At 44.2% G+C, this 22,599-nt stretch overlaps 1 protein-coding gene across 1 annotated transcript in view; it reads left to right on the plus strand.

Moving 5' to 3' along the window:
• Positions 1 to 22,599, plus strand: part of Nol10 (nucleolar protein 10) — an 82,420-nt gene that overhangs the window by 16,645 nt on the left and 43,176 nt on the right. The window contains exons 10-13 of the mRNA XM_021178984.3: positions 4,288 to 4,366; positions 5,421 to 5,570; positions 9,128 to 9,194; positions 14,802 to 14,854. Coding sequence (XP_021034643.1) covers positions 4,288 to 4,366; positions 5,421 to 5,570; positions 9,128 to 9,194; positions 14,802 to 14,854 — 349 coding nt within the window. The remainder of the gene's footprint in view (positions 1 to 4,287; positions 4,367 to 5,420; positions 5,571 to 9,127; positions 9,195 to 14,801; positions 14,855 to 22,599) is intronic.

The raw sequence follows: 22,599 nt of genomic DNA on the forward strand, positions 1-22,599 counted from the left end.
TGTGAGCAGCCTGTGTGGGTGCTGGGAACCTAATTCTGCTCCCCTCAGAGCAGTTTGTGCTTTCCTTCAGAGCCAGCTCCTCAGTTGCCACATTGTTTTAACCCATCAGTGTTTAAAAAAAGAAATCAGGAAATATACTAATACTAAGGACATAATACTAAATTTACTCATTCTAATTTTCTCTCACTGTTAAGCATTGATTTGTCTTTGAATTATGTCGAGATGTGTGCTCTGAGTTCCGTGTGCCCTTAGCATCACAGCCTGACTTTGTTTCTCTTTGTTGTTGTTGTTGTTTCTTGTTTTTCTCTTATGAAATAGTCTCACTCCAGCCCTGCCTGGCATAGAACTCTGTATACACTGTGCTGGCCTCACATCACAGAGACCCACCTCCCTCTGCCTCCTGACGGCTTGGATCAGAGTTGTGTGCCTGATGACTTGAGTTCAGTCTCTGGGTCCCCAGAGGTGGAAAGGAGGAGCCAGTGTCACAGAGTTGTCCTCTGACCTCTGGGGACATTCCTGCGTGTGTTCACTCAATTCTCCTTTTGTTTTTTGTTTTGTTTTGTTTTTTAGATTTATTTACTTAATGTATGTGAGTACACTGTGGCTATCTTCAGCCACACCAGAAGAGGGCATCAGATCCCATTACAGATGTTTGTGAGCCATCATGTGGTTGCTGGGAATTGAATCAGGACCTCTGGAAGAGCAGTCTGTGCTCTTAACTGCTGAACCATCTCTCCAGCCCGCTTTGTTTTGTTTTAAAACAAACAGATGTGTAGTAGTCACTGATAATACATCTCAAGGCTATTTCCAGCATAAGTGCAGTAACTAGAGGAGATGGGATACTACACGGTCTCAGGACAAGGATGGAAAAAGGCCGTCTTCACTTTGGTCTTTAGAAGTAATGGGAGTACTTTTTTTCTGTTTATGATTTTTTTGAGACAGTGTTTCTGTGTATCCCTGGCTGTCCTTGAACTCACTGTGTAGACCAGACTGGCCTTGAGCTGGGAGATTGCCCTCTTCTGCCTGCCAAGTGCTGGGATTAAAGATGTGCACCACATATGTATATGGTTGAAATATTGGAATTTGTTTGTTTGTTTTTTGATGAAAATTAATTCACATTTTGTACTGATTTTTTGTTCTTTAGAGGTAAGGAATTTTCAGCTGTTGTGATAAAATATTTTGAAAATAATTATATATAATATAACAAAAGACACTAAGCAGTATCCGAAACAGAAAGAATAGCAGAGACCCACCTGCTGTGTAGCAGAATTTGGCCAACCAGAGCCTCCAGGAGCCATATCCAATGTTTGCAGTTCAGTGGTTATTTCCCAAGCATCTAGAACTGAGTTTCTTGGGTTCCTGCTAAATTGTTTTACAGAAAACCTCATATAAATGTAAGCATCTACCACCTTATTGAGTGGGCACTGTCTCCCTATCCTCAGCTGAGGCTCCTCCCCAGCAGGTCCTCACCATTCTTTCCTTTTCCTCCTCCTCCTCCCCCGCCTCCTCCTTTTCTTCTTCCTCTTCTTCTTCCTCCTCCTCTCCCTCCTCTTCCTTTCTTTTCAGTTAATTACATTTGTTTGATTGACTGATTTTGCACGGGCAGGGCACACCCATGCATGTAGAGGTCAGAGCACAGCTTTGAAAAGAGTCTTCTCTCCCTCTCCCTGTGGGTCCAGTTGTCAGGCTTGGGAGCAGGTGCCCAATGGTTGGCTTCACTGAGCCCTCTGTCTAGCTACTGTTAGTTCTTGAGCTAGGCTCTCCCCTATCCACGTGGGCTGTTAACTCCTGGGTCTAAGGAAGTCTCCTGAGTATCTGGTATATAGTAGACACACAGACACCTCTCCCAATTTATTGTTATTAGAAAGAACAGAGGTAGCAGTTAACTAAATCTACCTGACTGCTTAGTAGTGATTTTTTTTTCTTTTTTTATATTAAAACATAAGTGTCAGGCTGCCTTCAAACTTACTGAATGGCTGAGAATGGCCTTGAACTCCTAATGCTTTTCCTCCCAATTGCTTTTCCTCCCAAATGCTGGGATTACACCACCCTATCCCACCTTAGTACTTGATATTTATTTACCAGAGACTTTGGTGAGTTCTGTATGTACAGAAAGTGACGTCTTGTTAGGTACTTTAATTTTATGTGTTTTATGAAAGAACACTCTCCATCAATGACATACTCATTGTTCAGCTTTTGAGAATTATGTTTCAGAACATATGTTAGTGTAGGGAAGAGTATATAAATACCCATTTTTAGATATATACCTTTCAGTGAGAAAGAAAAATATACATTTGTCATAGAGTTTTATTAAATTCTTATAACATTTTTATAAAAGGACAATGACCATGACCACATGTGTTTATTGTCATCGGAAGAACATCCAGAGGCATACGAAAATGTTAAAGATTGCTGGTTTTTCTTTTGCTGATTGTTTCAAGTGATCTTATTGTATTGTATTTTTTAAAGATTTATTTATTTTTAATTACATATGTCTGTTTGTATCTGCACATAAGTACAGTACCCATGAAACCCAGAAGAGCTTGTTGGGTCCTCGGGAACTGGAGTTATGGATGGGTTCTGAGAATCAAACCCTGGTCCTCTAAAGAGCAGCCAGTGTTCTTAACCTCTTAGCCATCTCCCTAGCCCCTGTATTTTTCTTTTTAATTTAGCTTTATGCTTTTCCTACAAACCTTGTAGCTTGTCACTTGTGTTATTTAGTAAATTCTAGAAGGTAGAGAAGTTAGAAGTACTGGATAGAGCAGACTGTCTTTCTTTTCCATGATTGACTGTCTGCCTGAGGAAGTCAGCAGACTTGCCTGGAAGCCAGGCAGAATTAACAGGAGAGTTACAGAAGCTGGTTAGGAAATGAATGTACGGAAGTCAGTGACTTTGGTATCTTAGCAGTTCCCCAGGAGGAGGAGGAGGCGGCAGCAGAAAAGTTCTCATAACATAAACTACAATTATTGAAGGATTCATTTCCCTGTCTGAAGAAAGTGATAAAATTGCCTTATGAAATAAGCCTGGGAGGAGTAGGAAGATAATTCTGTATGAACAGTTATTCTGAAGTTCATTTTGAAGAGTAGGTGTTGGAGTCTGAGGAGCAGCAGCCTCCTCCAGCCGCTGCTCAGTGCAGCTCCAGGCTAAGGCTGTAGGTGGCAGGAGAGGCTTGCTAGTGCTCCAGGCATGGTCTGGCCTTGAAGGGCTGGATGCAGACCTGGTTTCTACTTGTTGTTGTGGGACATGATCTCACTGTGTAGTGTACCTCAGCCTCCTGAGTGCTGGGATTGCAGGCAGGCATCAGCACAGCCAGCTCTGGTCTACTTCTGACCTAATCTCTTTTTTCTTCCTTAATGTTTTGGCGCTCGTGTCTGTAGCTGGTGCATGAGAAGCACGTCTAGAATTATAGCCGTACCTTTTGTCCTTTAGTACCATTGAGATTTAGGTCTTAGGCTTTTATTTTAGATGAATGAAGTTGATCTATTTTATTTTTAAAACAATTTTAAATTATGAATATGTGTTTGCGTCCATGAGTGCAGGTGCCTGCAGAGCGCAAAGGTGTCAGATCTCCTGAGCTGGAGTTATAGGTAGTTGTGAGACACCTGACTTGGATGCTGGAATTCAAATTTGAGTTCATTGCAGAAGCACTGCATGTTGTTAACCACTGAGCTATCTCTTCTGCCTTGGTGAAGTTGGTTTTACATCAGAAGTAAGCATACCCACCCATATCCCAAGATACATTGTTTCTCTGAGTAATGACAGGGATGTTTGGAGTAATGATAGGGATCTGGGAAGATGGCTCATTCAATAAAGTGCTAGCTGTGAAAGACATGACTTAGTTTAGATCCCCAGCATCCATGTAAACCAGTCACTAATCTCAGATCTGGAGAGATGGAGTCAGGAAAGTCCCTGGGAGTCCCTGACCAGCAAACTCCAGAATCACTGAACATTCTATTCCAAAGCACACATGGATTGCAGATATCTGATGTTGACCCCTGGTGCCCCTGCACACACATGCACATGTAAACACACACACACACACACACACACACACACGATATATCTATCTATCTGTCTATCTATCTATCTGTCTGTCTATCCTAGAGAAGTTTCTGTAAACAGTGTTCTATTATCTGAATAGAATGGAAGATGAGGTGGGTTATGGGATTACATTTGTGTGGGAAATGTCTTTTTTATTATGAAAGTTTGGATAGAGTTATAAACAAATAGCTGGTAATGTGATTTTCCTTGTTAGATTTGAAGTGAGGACAAACACTTGCTTTTCAGGATAAACAGCTTACCCACCATCTCTGCACTGAAGTTTAATGGAGCCTTGAGCATGGCAGTTGGAACATCCACAGGGCAGGTAAATGTCACATGTGAGCATGTGAGCCAGTATTTTGGATGTGTATTGGAAGGCACTTGGATAGTGGGTGCTCCAGACTACTAGGTCCTTTTAGCACCTCGGAAGATCGGTCTAGTCCTTTGGTGTCAGAGTTGAGTCGAGGTAGTCCTCAGACATTCCTGATAGGGCTTTGGAACAGTAGTTTTTACAGTGTGGCCCAAATTTGGAATTCTAACAGCTTTCTACTCTTGGAGAGTCACAGTGGATTTAAGTACATATTTTGAAGACCCTGGGAATCCTGCAAGTAAGAATTGTGTTCACTAAATATTTCCAAGATGTGTGCATGTAAAGAGCCTTTTTTTTTTCTCTTTCTTTTGAGATGGTCTTGACATACAATGCTAGCTGGCCTAGAATTCTGTGTAGAAGAGGTTGGCCTTGAACTCACAGAGCTCTGCCTGTCTCTGCCTCCCAAAGGCATGTGCCACAATGCTCACTCAAGGTCACTTGTTGCAGCAGCACCTGCTGTGTCCTAGGCCACAGATTTGCTAATTAGCAAGCAAAACATTCTTATGAATATCCGTCCCTTTCTTAGTATAGATCAGTAATTATCAAATTAGTGGATCTAAAAACTACTCCCAGGGTTAAAGTCATAAAACTTCCAAGAGCTGACTTTAGTGTTAGGCTCTGACTAAGTGTGTTTGTCATGTTCATAGAAGGTTATGAAATAGGTGGCAGTCATTATTCCAACTTTTTTGTTTTTTTGTTTTTCTTCATGTGTATGTCTGTGTATGAGGAGGGGAGGGGTCTCTTATACCCCATGATGGCTTCATACTTGATATGTAGCCAAGAATGACTTTGAATTCCTGATTTTCTTGCCTCCATATCCCAAGTGCTGAGACTACTGGCATGTACCACCATGGCTGGTTTTGCTGGGCTGGGGAATGAACTTGGGGCTTTGTGGGTACTGGGTCAGTACTCTAGTAGCTGAGCTGCCTCCCCAGCTCCCATTACTCTGAATATTAAATGTGTAGTTTGGAAATGGCTTGTTTGACTAGAATTAACTTTTCTCTTCCAGGTGTTGTTATATGATCTTCGCTCGGATAAGCCGTTGCTAGTTAAGGATCACCAGTATGGGCTGCCGATTAAGTCAGTTCATTTCCAGGATTCACTAGATTTGGTTTTGTCTGCAGACTCTAGAATTGTCAAAATGTGGAACAAGGACTCCGTACGTACTTTCTGTTGCAATTGCTCTCTGTTTTCCTTGCCTGTTCCCAGTGCTGCTTTTTTTTTTTTTTTTTTTTTTTTCTGTGTGCTTTGGCAGCTTCTGTGGGTCCTTGAGAAGGGGGTGCTGAGTAGCCATCTGGGACCCAGCATATCAGTCACTTTAGGTCAGGGTATGTCTGTGTTTGGGCAAAGCTGACATGCGCTGTCTTCAGTTACGGAGCATCCTGACTTATGTGCACTTGTGCATGAGGAGGGCTTGGACTCAGGTCATCAGGCTGGTGGTTAGGGCTTTTATCCCCTGTTAGATGGAGAGGAAGTCACTGTGAAATAGAATCTGCCTCTGAAGAGCCCTTTGGTCCTGCCCCTACCGTCTTGATTTTATTTTATTACTGCTGCCTGTGAGAATGGCTATGTGCTATAATGCACATGGAGGTCAGAGGACAACTTGGATATATTACTCTTCCACCATGGGTTCCAGGGTTGAATTCAGGTGGCACAGCAAACACTTTGACCTGCTGAGCAAGCTTGCTGGCTCCATCCTGAGACCTTTCACTCACTGACTACCCCAGCAGAGTTCTGCGAGCTGCTGATTTTCTTCCATTCTAGAGTCAGTGCATGTCCCAGATTCATACCCTGTCCCCATCTCAAACAAGCAGGGTCTAGAAATAGTAAGGACATAGTAATTTTGTGTATTGGTCAGTCTGTCTGTCTGCCTTTCTCTGGTGGTAATTCTAGGGATTGAACCCAGGTCCTTGTGTGTGCTTAGCCAGTGCTGTACCACTGGGTTACATCCTTAATGGTTTTTGTACTTTTTATTTCAAGAGAGGGCTTCAGTCAGTTACCCAAGTTGACCTTGAACTCACCCTACCCTAGGCAGACCTTTAGCTTGTGATCCTCCTGCCTCAGTCTCCCTAGTTGGTAGTATTACATGCCTGTGCTTCAAGGCCTGGCTAACTTTGTTTCATTTTTTTTCAAATAGTGTTTTCTTAAGAATATTTTAGTGTTTCCTCTCAACTACAAATGTTATTTTAAAAGTAACACTGTTTTGGATTGCTGATTTTAATCTGCCTTCTGCTTTCACTTAATATATGTAAAGTTTTTTTTTTTTTTTTTTTAAGATTTATTTATTTATTTGCTTTCTTTATATGAGTACACTGTAGCTGTCTACAGACACACCAGAAGAGGGATCCCATTACAGATGGTTGTGAGCCACCATGTGGTTGCTAGGAATTAAACTCAGGACCTTTGGAAGAGCAATAAGTGCTTTTAACTGCCGAGCCATCTCTTTAGCCTTACAGACTCTTAATAATTTTGCTTTCAATATACATATTAATTCTAAAGGCTAAAGAGTGAAGGTAAAAACAGTCCTGAGAAGACGCTGAGCAGAAGGCCTATTCCCTCCTCACTCACTGCCTGGAGTGGATACCGGGTTCTAGAGGCACCTGTTGTGTTTGGTGTGGATAATGGTAGGTCAGGCACAATCCAGCCACCTGTCACTTTGGCTTTTCTAGTCAGTACTTTTGAGTTTTTTAAATTTTGCATTTTGGGGCTAGAGAGATGGCTCAGTGGTTGAGAGCATTGACTGCTCTTGCAGGACCCAGGTTCAATTCTCAGCATCCACATGACAGCTCACAACTTTTTGTAACTTCACTCTCAGAGGCGCAGACACCTTCTTCTGGACTTTCCAGGCACTGCATGCACAGTTTGCATAGGCTAACAACTCAGGCTAACACTAATACACATAAAATAAAAATAAGTTCTCAAGATTTTATTTCTGCCGGGCGTGGTGGCGCATGCCTTTAATCCCAGCACTCGGGAGGCAGAGGCAGGCGGATTTCTGAGTTCGAGGCCAGCTTGGTCTACAAAGGGAGTTCCAGGACAGCCAGGGCTACACAGAGAAACCCTGTCTCGAAAAACCAAAAAAAAAAAAAAAAAAAAGAAAAAAAAGATTTTATTTCTAAGTATTGCAGTTTAATCTCCAGAAGTGGTGACCTTACTTTATTCCTCTGGCTCTGTCTTGAGATGTATCCATTCTAGTTACTGTTTAACTTAGCAGCAGATGACCAGCTCAAGGCTTTCCTGAGTTCTTGGAAACACTACCCTGATGCTTGCAGGGGTTAAGCATTCTGCTTGGTAGGCTTTGAGTTTGAGGGTTTTGAGGGCTCCTGGGAGACTTTTCATATCTTAGATCAATAATTTTTCAGCAACCCTAACTAATTGATAGAAAAACACTATTTCCCTATGCAGAGTGTACTTGCACACTTCCACACTTAAGAGGCTGACTGAGGCAGGAGAACCAAGAGTTTGAGGCCAGCTTGGACTATGCAGTGAGACTCTGGATCAAAATAATAATAACAACAACACCACTAATCAGTTGTCTTACTGTTTTTCATTGTATAAGTACATACATGGTGTGTGTTTAGAGATAGTTTGACTATGTAGATAAGGCTTACCTGGAACTCAGTATGGAACCCACACAAGCCTCAAACTCACCATCCTACCTCTACTTTCTGAATGTTGGGATTATATTTGTGTGCTACCGTACTAGCTCGTATTTCCAAGAACTCCCAAGATAGTATAAAGGTGTTCGTTTGACCTGGCTCCCATCCTACCTAAGCCTAGCAGTAGCTCCATTTGGATGTGTCCTTCAAGACCCCTTTTGACTGTGTTTCCCGTGCCCCGGGTTTCTGGGACCAATGACCCCTTTGCCTCTGTTGACCCATGCTGTCGTAGTTCTTGTTCTCTTCCTCTTTTCTTTGCCCTCTCCTTCCCACTTCAGTGGGAGCTGGCTAGGCGAGCTTCACTGTTGAACAAGAACTTGGCTACCTATTTTCACCAACCTCGAAATAACCATCCTGCCTGGTCTCCAGCTCCACCCACTTCTGCCCTGGGTGCACCACATCCTGGTGTCTTCTGGTAATGACTTATCGCTGCAAGAGCTGGCAGAACTTGTCAGCATCCCCATTTGAAGACATCACACTGTAATTACAGCAATCAATTTTATTTTGGTACTTTTTGTTTCTTAAGACTAAGTGCTTCCTCTTGACTAACAGATTACCTGGCTTTGTGTGACCTGCTTTCCTTGTTTCTCTTTTTTCTTGTCTTTTTCCACTCTTGCCTACTTCTGGGCCTTCTTCTTAGTTTTCAATAGTACAGTAGATGTTTCCCCACACTTAAAGTGGAATGTTGGAGCCTTCACCATATAGTGACTGATGCTCCGGCCTCACGGGATTCTGGGTTGTACTTGGTTGTCTCTGGGGTTTGGTGGCACTGCTACGTAGCTTCCCTTTAACCCTAATGTCTTCTACTGTGCCCTGGCCCCTCTGAGACTTTGAGTCTTCTTCTGTTTTGTTTTGAACAGGTCAATTCATTTCTAAAACAAGACCGTCTGATATGCTGATAAGACAGAGAAGATTTTTGAGTCTGAGTCCTTTCCATTAGCTTCTTTCTTTTATGTGGCACTATCTGGGTTGTGTCTCCATTTTATTTTCTCTATGTGCCATTGCTAAAAGCTGTCTTTGATGATTTCAGTAATTTACTTTTTGCTTACTGTTTTAGGGGAAAATATTTACTTCATTGGAGCCAGAACATGATCTTAATGATGTTTGCCTCTATCCCAGCTCAGGTAGGCTCACGCTCCTGCGCTTGAGTTTTAAACTGTGTTTGCGTCCTAAGATCACACTTGGATTGCTCAGGATAGTTCTTGAGTTTTTCATCTACTTGGAAGAAGAAAGGACAGGAAGTGGTATGGATGATTCAGAAAGGGCGCTCATGACTCAGTGCTCAGCCCGCCTAGCTATTAGTAGAAACTAGTAACAAATGTAGGCAGGTGGCAGGTGAAATGCTATTTTGGTGTATTCTTTTATGTGATTAGTAATGGCATGTGGAAATTGAGGTTAGAGATTTGAAGGAGGATGGTAATAAAGGTTTGGAGATATTCTGCATCAGGTACTGTTCAGCAAATTATATGATAGGTTTCGAAATTCAGCAGTACCTTCAGGGCAGGTCTCAAATGGGGTCTGAGAAAAGAATGAGAGAACCCTCCCACTCTCAAGCCCTGTCCTCTGTTGACGGGGTAGAGAGGAAAGCCTGATGTGTCCCACTGCACACATGCGGACAGTACTGTGCCAGCATGTCACAGGGAGTCGTGAGCCAGAGTTGGGGGTGGGGTGGAGGAGCAGGGGAGGCTTTCAGGGTCTTATGTGGAGGGCAGTCATGGAATGGGATTAGAGTGGCTTGGTGGGTAAGGTGATTCACCAAGAAGACAATGTCAGAAGAGTAACAGGGTCGTAGGAGGGCTGAAGGGAAAGGACAGGTGGGTGCAGGTGGTCACCTGACCAGCTGGGCTCCATCTGTCACCAGAGGGCCCACACAGATAAAGAGTGGGCTGCCTTAGAGCTGCAGTACCCATGAAATAGTGTCCTGAGTTGAGCAAGCCAGCATGTGTGTTTCTGGCATTTATGTATTAGGCATTGACAACGAGGGGTGGTGATAGTTTGCCACTGTTCAACACCTGGTACACCGTAACGTATATGTCTAGGTTAGCAGGTAAGAATGTTCTTAAGTAAGTACAGATTGATCATTGAAGAAGCCAGAGTGGGTATGAAGACCCAAGGGGACATATGAGACTTGAAATAGCAGAAGCCATTCCATTTCGAGCAATGGGGAGAAGAGTGAATGGAGACTCTTCACAGGCTTGGATACAGCAGCATCAAAGAACCATGCATTACTGATGCGCAGGTCGAGCCTGAGACAGAGCCTGTGGCTTGTAGCTGGGGCCTGGAGGAAAGAGCAGACTACTCACAGCTTTGAGTATGAGTGAGAAATACAAGTCTATCACTTATCGTATTATAATCCTGTGTAATCAGTGGCCCAGAATTTGTTCTTTCTATCTGGCTTTTGGGTTTGTTTATTTATTGCTTGCTTGCTTGTTTATTTTTGTTTTATTGAGATTCTCCCTATATATTTCAGCAGCTTCCCTGAAGCAGTTTCTTGCCCAACCAGGCTTCAAACTCATGATCCTCTGCCTCAGCCTTCTGCGTACTGCAGTTGTGGGCTGGTGACATCATATCCAGCCCTCTGTCTTGCACCACAAGTGGTCATAGAAGTAGGGTAGTTTACCAGGGTTAGTTACCTGCCTGGTATAGGGCAAGGCCTTGGTTAGAACCTTCTGAAGTGGACTCTAGTTACATGCTCCTAGTGGGGAGGGGCAGGCGGTGGAGGGCCTTGTCATTTCATTTGTGAGAGTTGCTGGATCTTATGCTGATGGGTGTGGTCACTTCTGCAAAGTTGAGGGACTCATTGAGGGGAAGGTGCTGAGGTATTAAAATGCCCTCACGTGGATTCTGGGCTACACAGAAGCTCAGTGAGCTCAGTGAAGTAGTAGATGGAAAAGGGGGAGGAGAAAGATTGGTAGGTGAGGGAGAAGCAGTCTGAAAGGGCGGCAGAGAGTAATAAGGGGACTTCACTCTGGAATATACCCCCCTCCCCCCAGCACAAACACACATTTCCTCTTCCTCATCGTGTTAACTTTTATAAGGTCAGACTTAGTCTGGTAGAGTGTATGTCTCTTGAATATATGTGGTTGTTCCTCCCGGTGTCACTTAGCTTGTTTTCTATCCCGTGCTGAACCTAAAGTAGCATTGAAGGGTTGATTGAATTTAGTAGTGAGGTCCCCCAACTTGATAGAATTCAGTTAGGTCTACCTGCTTGATGAAATGTGTTTAGGTTAAGGATTATGGACAAGCCAGGTGTGGCCTGTACCTTTAATCCCAGCACTTGGGGGGCAGAGGCATGTAGCAGAATGTGTGATCACACTGTGAACCCTGAGAGTGTGATATTTACTGAAAACCCTTTTTCTACTTGTCATGTGGCTCAGCTCTTTAGCACACACCTTTAATCCTCTTGGCTGGAATACAGACATGCCTTAGTACACACCTTTAATCCTAAACAATGAAGGTAAAGTTAGTTTGTAGAAGGAAGCACCCCCAGTTATAAGTGATGTCTTATTGATTGGCAGACAAAGTGATGAACCAGAGAAAGATTTGATAGAATAGAATATGCCCAACTCTCATGAGAAGAGGGAGGAAAGGGAAGCTACTTAAGAGAGCGCAGAGAGAGAAGGCAGGCAGTTTTACCAGGACAGTAATAAAGAGATAGACTGCAGAGAGAATCAGAAGATTAGAACATATGGACAAAGTGAGGGCAATTTTTTAAGAAACTGAGAGAAGCTAGCTTGAATCAGTCAGCTTGAAGAGGAGTGAGCCAGAACAGCTGAATAGGACCAGCCAGCCAGAGATCAGAAGGAACTAGCAAGGGTGAGCTTATTCAGCAGTAAGTCTCAGAGGCTGAAACATTCTAGGTCTAGATTAGAAGCTTCCAGGACTAGGCCTAGGTTAGCACATGGAGGCAGTCAGCCTCCAAGATGACAATTACACCAGGAAAATAAAAATTACTTTTACAGAGGTCAGTAAATGTCTTGAATTTGAGGCCAGCCTGGTCTACAGACCTAGTTCTAGGACAGCCATGGCTACACAGAGAAACCTTGTATTTTGGGGAAAAAATCATGAAGGCACCTCAAGGCAAGCTGCAGGCTCTGCATGCCAAGTATCATTCCAGCAGATCATCCTTGTGGGGAGGGTAAAGTTGGTTCAGTGTGTTCAGGACTCTTTTACCATGTGTAGTTTGGACAAGGAAGGGCTTTTTCTGTCAAATGACTTAGAGAAGTACGCCAGGCAGGCCAATAATTGTTTCACAAGACAGTGTGTGCTGGCCTCGCAGGTTGGCTTGGGCTCCTTGCTGTGCTCAGAGGTTGTGCTCTGCACTGGCTTTACCGTACCTATCTTCCCTCCACTCTGTGCTTTGTCTTCATCACTGTGTGCTTAACCATAGTTTAGAGAAGGTAAAACCTCATTCTTTTCCACACATTCATTTTTGGAATAATTCAGACCTAATCATGGCACATGTTTAGTAATAGTTTGTTTGTACTTGCAAGGCAGCTCAGAATATTGAAATGATTTTGCCTTCCTGGCCCTTACATGACTGCTCACACGGCTCTTTGCAGTTTCTTACATGGAGCAGCCAGCCATTCTGCAGGTCAGGGCACTGTCAGAGGCAGCACAGCTCTGGGACCCAGTGTGCATGGTGTGACGACACAGGAAGCATGTAAAGATGACACATGTGTGAGTCCCACCCCAGCCTGTTAAAGCAGGGCCAAAGGTCCAGAGCCATTGGCAGAAGGGAAGAAGGTGGGCTTTGGACTTAAGAAAGACCTGCTTCAGGCTTAATTATGCCCATTATGACCCTCAGCTTTCTCACCCACCACAGAGAGAGCTGCAGGAGACAAGCAGGACTGTGGAAAATGTCATAGCTCTTGTCCCCGTCAGCATCCTCCTACAGGGTGGCATGAGGAACAACCATGGGGCATTTGCACATAGCACTGACAAAGTGGAGTCTTCATATGTCAGTGAGAAGCTGAAGATGACACGTGTCCCTGCTGCCCCTCTTCCCAGAATGTCTGCCTTGAGCCATTGAGAGTGCTATTGAAGCTGTGTGTTTTAGTGTGGTGCTTTTCAAACATGGTTAGCCAGCCACCTGCCTATTGCCTTCCTTTTCATCCCTGCGCTTTTTAGCCTTCTAATCCTTTGCAGATTGACTCTTTTGTACATTACAGTCAAGATGAATACCTAGTGAAGTGTAACGCTGCCTGTGGTTTTGTTCTGTCCTTTCTTGACACTGCTGTGTTGAGCTGCTGCCTACAAGCTTTAAGTTCCTTTCTTTCTGTGCTTTTATCTCCCAGCTTGGTAGCGGATTGCAGATGGCTCAGGGAGCTCTCCCCCTCCCCCCAGCAGACCTGCCATAAACACTGTTTCTGGTTTTGTGTTGTGAGTGTTGGTGAGCCTTTCCATGACATACACCCAGATGAGTTCTGATGCGGGCATGTGTCCAAGGAGGGCACTGCTTTATCAGATCTGTCACCATTGACACTGGAGGAGAGTGCCTTGGACTCTAGTTGCTGGGCTGTTTTCCTTCTCTGAAAAGTTTTCTCTTAGGAACAATAAGCAGTAGCATCTTGAGAAACTTAGTAGAAATGCTGTTCGTAATGCTGCCAGTTTCCTCAAAAACCACTACTGCTTATTAGAGAAAATGCCTACGTTAACTCCATGGTCTTAAGTGTTAAGTGACCTTTGTGCTGTTCTTGGAATCACCTTTGCTATTTGTTTGACATTATGTTAGAAGCAGCAAGAAGGTGAGCCAGTACATGTAGATGGTGGAATTCTTTTTTCATTTTGTTGGGTGGTATTTAGACTACTTAATGGTTTATTTGATAACATAAGAAGCCTTTTCTGTTTTGAGTGGAGTTTTTATTCTCCAAATTATATGGGGCTGGTGAATTTATTTTGAAGGGTGCCATGCTTGCTGAGATCACATACAAGCTTATAAGGGATCCTGCATTACCTTGTAAAGGGTTGAGGAGATGTCAACTGATTTTGTGTGTAGTTATGAGAGGGTTAGCTGTAGAATATCTTGCCACCTTGAAGGTGCTTCAGAAAACTTTAGAAAACTAAATTTAACTAAAATTAATTTCTCTAGTGGTTCATTCTTTTAAAACTCCCTAAAATGATCATGGCACTCTAAGGGCTGTTTAGTGACATATGGGTCTTAAAAATATTTTATGTGTGTGAATGTTTTGCCAAAATGTATCTATGTGCACAACATGTACAGAACCATTGTGAACCATCAAGTGTGTGCCAGGAACTGAACCTGGCTCCTCACAAAAGCAATAAGTGCTTTTAGCCACTGAACCATCTCTTTGACCCTGACATGTGGGTCTTTTGAGGTAAGTTCTATATTACACTCCTATAATCATTTCAGTCTGCAGTCTGCTATGAAGTTTAATGAAGAAATTCTGATGCTGGACCTTTTGGTTCCTTGACTCCTGATTCCAGGAGGGGAGCCTTTCTCTTCATTATTATTCTCATATTGTACACCTTACATATGAAGCTGGAAACTCCCCAGACCTAGTATGGAGCTGAGTGCCTCTCCAGAGCCTGCTCATGGCTTTAGCTCATCAAGCCTGGGTAGTTCACAGACAGGGACTCAGCAGCTCCCACAACTGAGGTCTCTTGCCTAAAAGGCAAGACTGGCTAAAGGGCAACTCAAGCATTTTACATTTTGTAGAAATGAGTACTTCTCATCACTTGTTTAATTTGTTCATTGTATTTATTTTTAGGAATGCTTCTTACTGCCAATGAATCCCCCAAGATGGGCATTTACTACATTCCGGTAAGAGCACAGCAAGTTTTTGTTTTTGAACTGGTAGTGTTGACAGCCCTTGGGCTCTGTGTAGCTTTGCTGCACTGTAGATTCACTGTGGATATAGTGTGCTCTGTGGCCCAGTAGAGTAATGTCTCAGTATTCTGTTGGCCAGTTGTTTGTGCTGTTTAGCATAGGCTTGAAATCTAGTAATCTTCAGATATGCTTTGTTGCTTGTTTTGCTGGGAAATATTTCAGAATCTAGAACTTGAAACTATCGACTAAGCAGAAATCTAAATCAAAACTAAGAGTCTAGAACAATGATTCTCAACCTTCCTAATGCTGTGACCCTTTAATACAGTTCCTCATGTTGTGATCCCCAACCATAAAACTATTTTTGTTACTACTTCATAACTATAATTTTGCTACTGTTATCGTAATACAAATATCTGATATTTATGTAATGTAAATATCTGATATGCGACCCCTGTGAAAAGGTTGTTCAACTCCCAAAGGAGCTGAGACCCACAGGTTAAGAGCTTGCTGGCTTAGTGTTCTTCTAGTTAACTCACTATAGTTTGCATGTTTTAGAAATAAGTTGCACACTCAAGAAGCCGGATCATCAGGATTATCAGCAATGACATGTAGTTTAGATTATCATATTGTCATTCTTAAAGAATTGTTCTTCTACACCAGGAGCTTCCGTGCTTTACCTTTTGGTCTATAGAAGGAGAGAAATGGGGATGTGTTCTCTTAGTCAGTAAGGCAGCCTTCATGTAGAGCTGGCACAAGTGACGGGTGTTACCAGTAGGGAGACTTGAGAGCAGTGTGGGCTCTCACTGCTGCCAGCCTCCCATCATGGAAGTCTTGGTTGGAGTAGTTCGGTTGTCTGTGGATTGTTTTTCACCAGCCTCCACCTGCTACTGAGTTTCTGTTGTCTCAGGAGGCTGATGCTGCAGCACTCTGTAGTGTTTGTTCTGAGTGATAGTAAAGTGAAGGCTGTTCAAACAGGAAGCTGCTGTTCTCCTCTATTGTCGAATGCTCCTCTTCCCAGCCTCACACATGCCGTTTTACCCATCTTCCCACATTTCTGTGGCTTTATAGGTATTTGTTTGTTGCATCAGCTGTGTGCCAGGCACCGTGCTAGACGCTGCAGCACACAATACATAATATATTAGCATTGCTTCATCCTCAGGGTTAAAACGGGAAGAAAGGTGGTTTCAGGTCTGCACCATGAGCTGTAGGAGGAGGACTCTTTGAGAGTGCCTGGGAGGAGAGACCCTTCCCCCAGAGTGGGCTAGGTGCCTGTGAGAAATTTAGTAAACTACCCAGAGTGACTTCGGGGAGAGACTGGAGCTTGAGTCTGTAGACTAGGTGGAAGGATGGGGTGAGCCACAGAATGGGAGTAGCATCGCAGCCGCAGGAGAGTGCCTGTTGAGAGCGCAGGGAGAGGGTCTCATGGAGCAGAGCAAGTGCCAATTGGGAAGGGTCTGGAAGTGTGTGCTAGGGAGGCGTGAGAACCTGGCCCATCATGAGCAGCAGAGTGAGGAAGCCAGGGCTGCCCTTTGGAAAGGTTGTTGTCTCTACAAAGAGAATGGCATGGGATCTAAGTTGGAAACAGCTAGAACAGGCTGTGGCAGTCCCCACGAGGGAAGGCAGTGCTAGGCTATGCTTTTCAGCATCAGGACTTCGGTAGGTCCTAGGACTGTTCAGTAAAGAAGCAGATCTGAGTCAGAGTTAATGTCCACCTGTGAAGACGCAGGTGGACTGTAAGAAAATGCTCCTCTTGCTCGCGCCTTCCTGTCAAGGGGAGTCTCTTCCTTCTCCCCAGGGCATACTTATGGTACTTTTGAGCAGCCAGTGCCACATCGAGAGGGAGGCTCCAGAGTGCAGGGTGGTATCAGAGCGGACAGTACAGGCCAAGAGCCCGTGTGCCACGTGGCACAGAGGAGGCAGGTGTGGGTAGGAAGATAGACTTGGTAATAAGTTTAAATATGGGTTGTGAGGAAGAGGAAAGAAACAAGGGTGACTGCAGGTTCTGCCAGGGCACATGTGTGCATGCTGATGTCATTTCTGTCCAGGAAGAAGTGGGTGAATAATAAAAATATTTTCCTTTTGATGTTTTTTACATTGTGAAATGACCTTTTGCAGAAATGGCACAAATGTTTTAATTACACAAATATATATCCATGTTCTTATTTTCAGTATTTTACAAAGTATAAGGGGAAAAATACATACTCTGCCCCCATAGATGCTATTCATATTTGGAAACACTGTCTTTCCTGTTACATTGTTAAATATGTGGATTTGATTTGATTTTTTTAATTTTCAGTTTTGCCTTTGTGTGTGTGTGGCTGGGTCTCTTGCAGCCCAGGCTGGCCAGGGATCTGCTGTGTAGCCAAGGATGACCTAGAGCTCTCCTGATCTTGGCTTTGCCTCCAAGGTGGTGACATAACAAGTGTGCTTGACTGTGAATGGGGACGTGGTGTTCTATAAGTAAATTGTATCCGGTCCTATAGAATCGATCTTAGGTATAATAACTCCAACATAGTAAGTCACCTAAAGCTAGTATTCACAGGCACTGGGTACATTACCTAACACTGGAAGGAAAAAAAATCACCTAAAATTGTCAGACACATTGGGTATACCCACGACTACAGAATTCGGGGGCAGAGGCAGTAAGACAGCCTTGGCTACATAGCAGTCATTTCCACTATATTGCTTCTTTTTTTCTTTTCCTAGATGGGATCTCACTGCCTGACCAGGTTGGTCTAGAACTTGAGCTATGTAGCCTGTGCTGCCTCAAGCTCTTAGTCTTCCTGTCTCAACCTCCTCTCCTTTCCTTTCCTTTCCTTTCCTTTCCTTTCCTTTCCTTTCCTTTCTCCCCTCCTTTCTTTCTTACTTTCTTTTGGGGGGTGGTGGTGGTAGTTTTAAGACAGGGTTTCACCGAGTGTAACCTTGGCTGTCCTGGAACTTGCACTGGCCTTGAATTCACAGAGATCTGCCTGCCTCTGCCTCTGCTGCCCCCACCCCACCCCACCCCCACCCCAATGCTGGGATTAAAGGTGTGAGTCACCACCACCACCACCACCTGCCTCTCCCTAGGCCTTGTATAGTAAGTAGGCTTGCAGGGGTGTGTGCCACCTTGCTTGGTTTCTCTGTTGTATTTTATTGTTGGGCGTGTGTGGGCTATTTTACAATTGAGGAGACCTCTTACCCATGTCATTCTTTGGTTCTGTTTTGAGGCTGCATGCTCCTTTCCTGCCCTTTCTTGCATTGGGCATCACACCAGGGCTTTGCACCTCGTGCTGGCCAAGCACTTTGCCCCCAAACTGTACTCCAGCCGACAGAAGAGGTTTGCTATCGTTCCAAGGAATGAGGACTGTGGACAGCAAGATCAAGAGGAGCTATGGTGGCTAGATGATAGGAAGGTGCTCTTGACTCACAAGCCTGCCTCACAAGGCCCCTGAGTTCCAGCTTAGTAGCTGAGATTTGACAGGCAGATATGAAATGGGCCCAAATTACTCTCCCAGGTGCCTGCACATCAGGGACCAGTGTGCACAGGCTTGCTAGGCCAAGTGCTGAGCTGCAGCTTGGCCTCTGCTCTCCTTCCTGACCCCATGGTCTGCCTGCCACTCTTGCACCAAATCATTCCGCAGCACCGTTTGTCTTCACTTGGCACCTGCTCTTTTTACTGCTCCTTCAAAGCAAAGAGCAAGCCCCAGGGCTGAAAGCTTGCCATTTACCGGAAGATTAATATCAAACTTAAGGAGCTGCATTTAGCTTGTTTGAGACCTATAGAGCTAAAGAACTGTGTGTTTAATACGTGGCTTGTGCCAAGTTTAGGAGGTCTGACCTGTGATTTGTACGAATATCTTATAAATCAGTACAGGTGTCCCACACATCCCTGCAGGCTGTGCTACAGAAAAGGCAGTGTGTTGTTCTCTTAGCTTGTTCGTGGTTGCCCTTCTAGCCGATACCATCTTTCCTGAATACTTGGACTCTCTGGAGACTAACACAGTTCCTGACTTTAGTGCCCCGCCCCTTACATAAGCTAGGGAGACCAAGTGAGTGTCCCCTCATCCTCATCCCTCTTTCCCAGTCCTGTCCTTTGTTCTCTCTCAGGGGAGTTGCATTTGTTTCCTCACTTGCTTCAGTATCTAATTGATCAGTAGATTAGTAATACAGGGCAAGAACAGCTCTGACTCAGTTTCAGGTTCGTTCTGCATAGTGAACACCTTTGACAACTGCAGACTCCTGAGGGAATCCAGCCATGAAATTGATACTCCAATGGGAATGCTCCGGATGTTCAAGGCTCTGTGTATAGCAAGTTCCTATAAGTTCCTAGGCTCCACAGCCAGGAGCCCCTGCATCCAGAGTTGCCTGCACCATAATGGATGTGCATGCTTATCAGAGGAAAATGTATTATTGTTTTGAAAGCTGTTTGATTTAGAAAACAAAATAACTGAGTTACTTAGAGGTATATATTTTCAATTTTGTTTGAAATGTAAATTTAAGCTGCTATAAAGATTATATGAAATGTCATTTAACATACCTCAATCCTGGCAGTTATTTTATTTCAAAATAGTTTATTAGAAAAAAATTCTATATTCTCTGTATTTTGATTGCTTATTATAAATCATCAAAATATACTGATAAAATATTTTAACATCTACTATTTAATTTAAAAATTGGAAGGTATTTTTGGAATACTTTGACCCTACAAATAGGGCAGATTAAAAGCATGAAGGATGGTGTAGGGGTGCAAGGGAGATGATTCGGTTGGCAGATGCTTGCTGTGTAAGTCGGAGGGCCAAAATTCGGATCCTTAGCATCCATATAAATGCCAGGTGCTGTGGTGAGTCCCTATAATCCCAGTGCTGGATGCCGAGACAGGCAGGTTCTAAGAACCTGCGACCAGCCAGTCCAGCCAGAAACTAAAGCTCCAGGTTCAGTGAGAGACTCAAAAAGCACTGTGGAAAGCAACAAGTGCATACCTGCACTGCCCTCTGTCCTTTATATGGCTGTGCACTCACACACATGCGCACGCACACATACAATCACTAGTAGTAAGAAAGCACGCAACTCTTAAAAACAAACCGAACCCAAAGACTGCTGTCTAACCTGCACTAGTGCTTCTGCTGAGAAATGACATTTGAACTCGCGTGAAACTGATTTGGTGCATAGAGGAGACAGGATGCTCAGCAGCAGAGCCTTGTCTCAGTCTCTGCCATACTTGGATATTAACCCTGTCCCTCTTACAGGTAGTATGCAAATACTTTAAAAGCAGCATCTCCACTTTCAACTTTTGAAGGCCCGAGGCTCGACTTTGTCTGTGATCACAGCACAAACCTGGGTCTGTATCGTAAATGCCTGGAAACATAACAGTAGCAGGGTAAGGGTGGCCAGGGTCCAGGCTCTGCTCTTCCTGGACAGCGGGTGTACAGGCAGTCAAATTCCCTCGCCTTTGATGTGCATGTCATGTGCATATCAGTTGTCTTCCATGGTGACTGTGACTCCCTGCAGCTTTATGTTATATGTAACACTACATTCCCGTTTGGCCCTTTCATTCTCTGCTGTCTCTTCTCTCCCATTGATGTATCCCAGGGCCCGGGTTTGGCTCTATTCTCTCCCTCTAAATAAAGGCTTGCAGAGCCTGCCTTTCTGTCTGAATTCACTCCCTGGCAGCTCATTGTCCCATGCTTTCTGACCAGCTACCAGATTCCTCTCCAGCCTTCTCCTCACCTGATGTATGTCTCCTCTGGTCTTCTCAGCTCTTCCACTTGGATGTCTCAACTGCATGTCCTGTGTCCTGTGTCCATGAGGGCTACCTCAGCAGTAGCTCTTTGCCAGCCTGATCTTGGCTCCCAGGCTTGCCTTGACCTCTTAACCCAGGTTTCTCCTTTTACTTTTGTCCACCTTGCTGTCTGCCTTTTGTGTTGTTGTTGGGTTGGGTTTTGTTGTTGTTGTTGGTTTGGTTTGTTTGTTTGTTTAGCTAGGGTCTTCCTATGTGATCCAGGCAGTTGTTACTACCTTGGCCTCCAGTGTTCTGGGATCATATTGCGCGTTCCCATAGCTGGCTTTGCAGTCTGTTTTTCTTACAACATCTAGATTGACTTAAACAGTAAAAATGCAAACAGAACAAGTATAAATCCTGTAATCTTCTGCTTAAAACTGGTTACTAGTCCAGTAACCAACCTATCCATTGGCCCAGAATAATGTCCTAACTGCTCGCACAGTTAAAGATGTTCTTTAAGGTAGACCTGAACAAAGGTGCTGTGTCACATCAAGCTGCTCTGTGCTCCAGAGCAAAGGAGCCTAGGCTGAGCAGACCACAGGAACAGGCCCTACTTCTGTATTTTAATATGGTAGCAGAAGAAAACTGCAAAATGTCAATCTGGCCTAAAGATGACTATTGCACTGCAAACCATCCTTGTCAAAATATATATCCACTGACTAGCGCTCCCAACATCTGATCATCACATGTCTCACATGTATTTGTTCACTGATTTTCAACACAGATGGATCTAAAGTGAGACAAAACTGCTTTGGGTGCTGGGGAAAAGCAACAACTTCCCTTCAACCCATGATTTATGCAGGGGGGAGGGGGAGGAATACACAGGGATGCAGGAAGCAAGCACAGCAGGGTGAGAGGGCTCTCAGCTATCTCTGCAGCACAGCTACATCAGTGAGTATGCTGGAGCCTACTGCTTTCTAATAAAACCTTGCTTACAAAACAGGTAGCTGGTCCTCACCAGGCCCCTGGTCTACATACAGTACAGCATCAAGACTGTCTGACTCTGGTGTGATGAGATCTGACACAGGTAGCCAGGAGCTGCCCAAAACGAATGCCAAAAGCTGTCTGGTGGTCAGTTAGCCCCGCACACTTCTGAAAAAGCTTCCTCTGTGCATCTCCACTCAATGTAACTTTATTCCATGTGAACTTCTACCTTTCTATACTTCTCTTAGGATCTGGTTATGTAATACGCCTCCTTCCCTTGCTTAATTAATAGGTTGTTAAATTTTCCAAAAAAAAAAAAAACCACAATTTTATTTGGTACTATGTGCAAGAGTCAAACTCACAGATTTTTTAAAAAGTTATCCTTTAACAGTTTTGGAGGTCTCTTGCCCCCCCAGACAGACATGAATAGACTTTCCTTGTCCAGGCTTCATGGGGCCTGGCTCCCACAGGTGAAGCCAAGAAGCAGCAGAATTCTGCTCTTTTGTTTTAACCTTTGTTTTTCTGTTTAGACAGCTGGGAATGGCAGAGTGCTTGGCTAGCATGCACAGGCCCTAGGGATAATCCCCAGGTGTCCTGGTTTGCTTTCTAATGCTGTGATAAACACTGAAAGCAAGTTGGGGAGAAAGGGATTCATTGGGCTTACACGTCCCAAGCACAGTCCACCGCTGAGTGAAGTTAGGGCAGGACTCAAGCAGAATAGGGGGCGGGGGTGGGGGGTGGGGGGGAGGAACCATTGGAGAACTGCTGTTTACTGACTTGTTCCTCATGGCTTGCTCATCTTACCTTCTTCCTTTCTTCACACCCTGCCCTCATCTTTCCTTCCTCCTTTCCTTTGGGGCAGGGTTTCACTATGTATCACTGGGTAGTTTAAAACTCAACAAGATTAGCTTTGACAGGTTTCTACAGCTAGGACTTTATTCCAAAGACCTGGTGGTGATTCTGAGTGTAGAACTGATTGGTTTCATCCTTGTCCTGGAAAACTCGAGGAGAGACGAAAGCCAAGGATACGGAGCTTTTGCTGTATGTTTATCGA

The sequence above is a fragment of the Mus caroli genome, unplaced genomic scaffold (genome assembly GCF_978045245.1).
Source record: "Mus caroli unplaced genomic scaffold, Mus_caroli_1 scaffold_14, whole genome shotgun sequence".
Taxonomy (NCBI): domain Eukaryota; kingdom Metazoa; phylum Chordata; class Mammalia; order Rodentia; family Muridae; genus Mus; species Mus caroli.